The sequence below is a fragment of a genome, assembly GCF_019968985.1.
Source record: "MAG: Porospora cf. gigantea B chromosome Unknown PgB_NODE_3901_length_2394_cov_124.247, whole genome shotgun sequence".
Lineage (NCBI taxonomy): Eukaryota > Apicomplexa > Conoidasida > Eugregarinorida > Porosporidae > Porospora > Porospora cf. gigantea B.
In genome coordinates this window covers 1-2,394 of record NW_027178980.1, presented here as the reverse complement: position 1 = coordinate 2,394, position 2,394 = coordinate 1, and the positions used below count along the sequence as shown (strand labels likewise).

The 2,394-nt window shown below is 54.7% G+C and overlaps 1 protein-coding gene across 3 annotated transcripts; it reads left to right on the top strand.

Moving 5' to 3' along the window:
• Nucleotides 1–36: 36 nt before the first annotated feature.
• Nucleotides 37–2,394, top strand: KVP17_002441 (uncharacterized protein; the record flags this gene model as incomplete). Of its 3 annotated transcripts, XM_068518703.1 has the most annotated exons (3): nt 186–335; nt 364–493; nt 523–2,394. In XM_068518703.1, coding segments are annotated over 3 exons (2,152 nt in total), but the record flags the coding sequence as incomplete, so codon positions are not given.

The following is a 2,394-nucleotide window of genomic DNA, read 5'->3' as shown; positions in this document are numbered from 1 at the left end:
CGCCCCTTCCACCGAGTGATTCGCCCTCCTCTGAAGGTGACGACAAGTGTCGAGAGCCAGAAAGCCGTGACTTGTCGATCGTGGAGGAGTTCAAGTACGAGCGAGACGGGACCAACAGCGACGTGGAGCTGCAGACAATGGGACTAACGCTGCTGAATGTGGCTTTGGAAACGGGTGGCCACTTAATGGTGAGCTCCCGAGCATTACGATGCCTGATAGAGGACCAGATCTGTCACGCCCTGCTGTTTAACAGTCGTAGCGTCTCCCTTTTGGTGGTCAGCCTCACGCTACGTTGCGTGTTCAATCTGTTCACTCAGTTTCGCCCATTTTTGAAGGTGAGCTCGCGCTCCTGGTCCGATCCAGATCCAACTGGAGGTGTTCCTCAACTCTATTCACCTGCGACTAGTTGAGTGCCGAGATAGACGGGACGAGATGGAGCAGGACTTGCTGGAGCTCGCCCTAGAGAGTCTTGTAGAGTTTTGCCGAGAGCCGAGTAGGCCATTGCAGCCGTCGTTGATGCAGAACTGATGGCCGAGCTGTATCTCAACTATGACTGTGACGTCCACTCAACCAACCTTTTTCAGGAGCTGGTCACGCGTCTATGCAACCAGGCCGCTCCACAAGGCTTCCGTGCTGTAACCGCTGAGGAACAGCAACGCCCAACCTCGAAGGCGCTGCCGGTAGAAGAAGGTCCCTGGTCCAGCGTGGAGCGGTCAATCATGTTCGTTCCGAAACCAGTCTCAGGTCACAACCTGTTGGCCTTTGAGGGTCTTCTGGCAGTGCTAGAAAACTATTTGCGTCCGGGCACTGCTGAGGACATCGAGGACTCCATGTCCACTGATTTGCTAATGAAGAAGAAGAGGAAGACACGTTTAGAGACCGCGGCCCGTATCTTCAACACCTCCCCCTCCGACATGGTGGCGGCGTTGCAACAGCTAGGGGTCTTTCCGTCACGGCAGGTCGACGCCCATGCAGTGGCCAATTTCCTCCGGTCGGCGCCGGGTCTGGAGATGACAGCCGTGGGCGAGTATTTGGCCAAGGGCACTCCCTTCAACTCGGCTGTACGCACGGCCTTCGTTGACACCTTTGCTTTCGAGGGTCAATCGCTGACTCAGGCTCTGCGAGAGTACTTAAACTCTTTCAAACTGCCTGGAGAAAGCCAACTGATTGAACGGCTGATGGAGTCCTTCTCCCAGTGTTACTTTACGAAACAAGAGATCCACGACCCAGAAGCTGAGGTGACTTTGCCGCCGACTAAGACACCTCGAACGTCCGAGGAGATCGAGGCGGCCATCCCTTTGTATACGGTTCGCCGCATACCCCCTCTCAGAGGAGCGGTGGAGGAGGCGCCAGTTCTATTCTACAGCAGCGATTGTGTCTTCGTGCTAGCGTACTCGATCATCATGCTGCAGACGGATTTGCACAATGCTCAGGTTTTGAACAAGATGACGCAGGAGGAATTCGTCAAGCGCCTGGCCGGGATTAACGAAGAGCGAGACATCGCGTCCTGGTATCTAGACGACATCTATCATGCCATCCTAGCCAAACCGATTAAGCTGGCGGGCCAGTCGATTCAGACGTCTGAGATTGACCCTGAGGACAGCTGGGAGCTCGTCATGAAGAAACGCAATCAGAACCCAACCGAATACTTCGTAAATCCCAGCGGCTATGACCATGTAGCCCTAACCCGTGACATGGTCACTATAATGACACAAGACGGCCACATCTTGCAAGCGTTGACACAAACCCTTCTCTCCTGCACCGATCTCGACCAGTGCCGACGCGTCTTGAAGGGGTTCGAGATCCTTGGCGAGGTTGCTGGGTCCACGAAGCTAGTAGGAGTTTTCAATGAAACGGTGCTGACGCTGACGGGATTCGTTAACCCCTGGTTCTCGGCACGCTCCTTGCTGGCGCTTCCTGTGCTGGCTAAGCTGGTGAAGGCACACGTGCCGTTAATGCGCACTCAAGGATGGACCAGCGTAGTTAGGGTTCTACTGCTGCTGAACGCCTACAACCTTCTCCCTCGGTCTTTCCGCGACCTTGACGACTTTCAAGAGAAGGAGGGCCGGAGAGCATCGCTGAATCCTCCTAACACCAAACCAAGCATGTTCATGCGCTCTCGAGATGATAGGAATAAGGGCGCCTTTCGTTGGCTGGTGCAAGGCCTGTTTTCGAAGGACGAAAGTGATGAGGAGGAAAACGGCGAGGACATCGAGGACGCATTGTTGCTGTCTTTGAAATCTGACGCACCGGATCGAGTTGTCGTCCTGCAGGGCTGGGGCGCCAATGAGAAAAGATCGTCGTATTCAGACTTCAAGCACGCGCTCAAGAACTGGAAGCACCACTGCAAACTGTTTGAAAAGGACATAATGGACCTGATCCGACTGCAAGCTC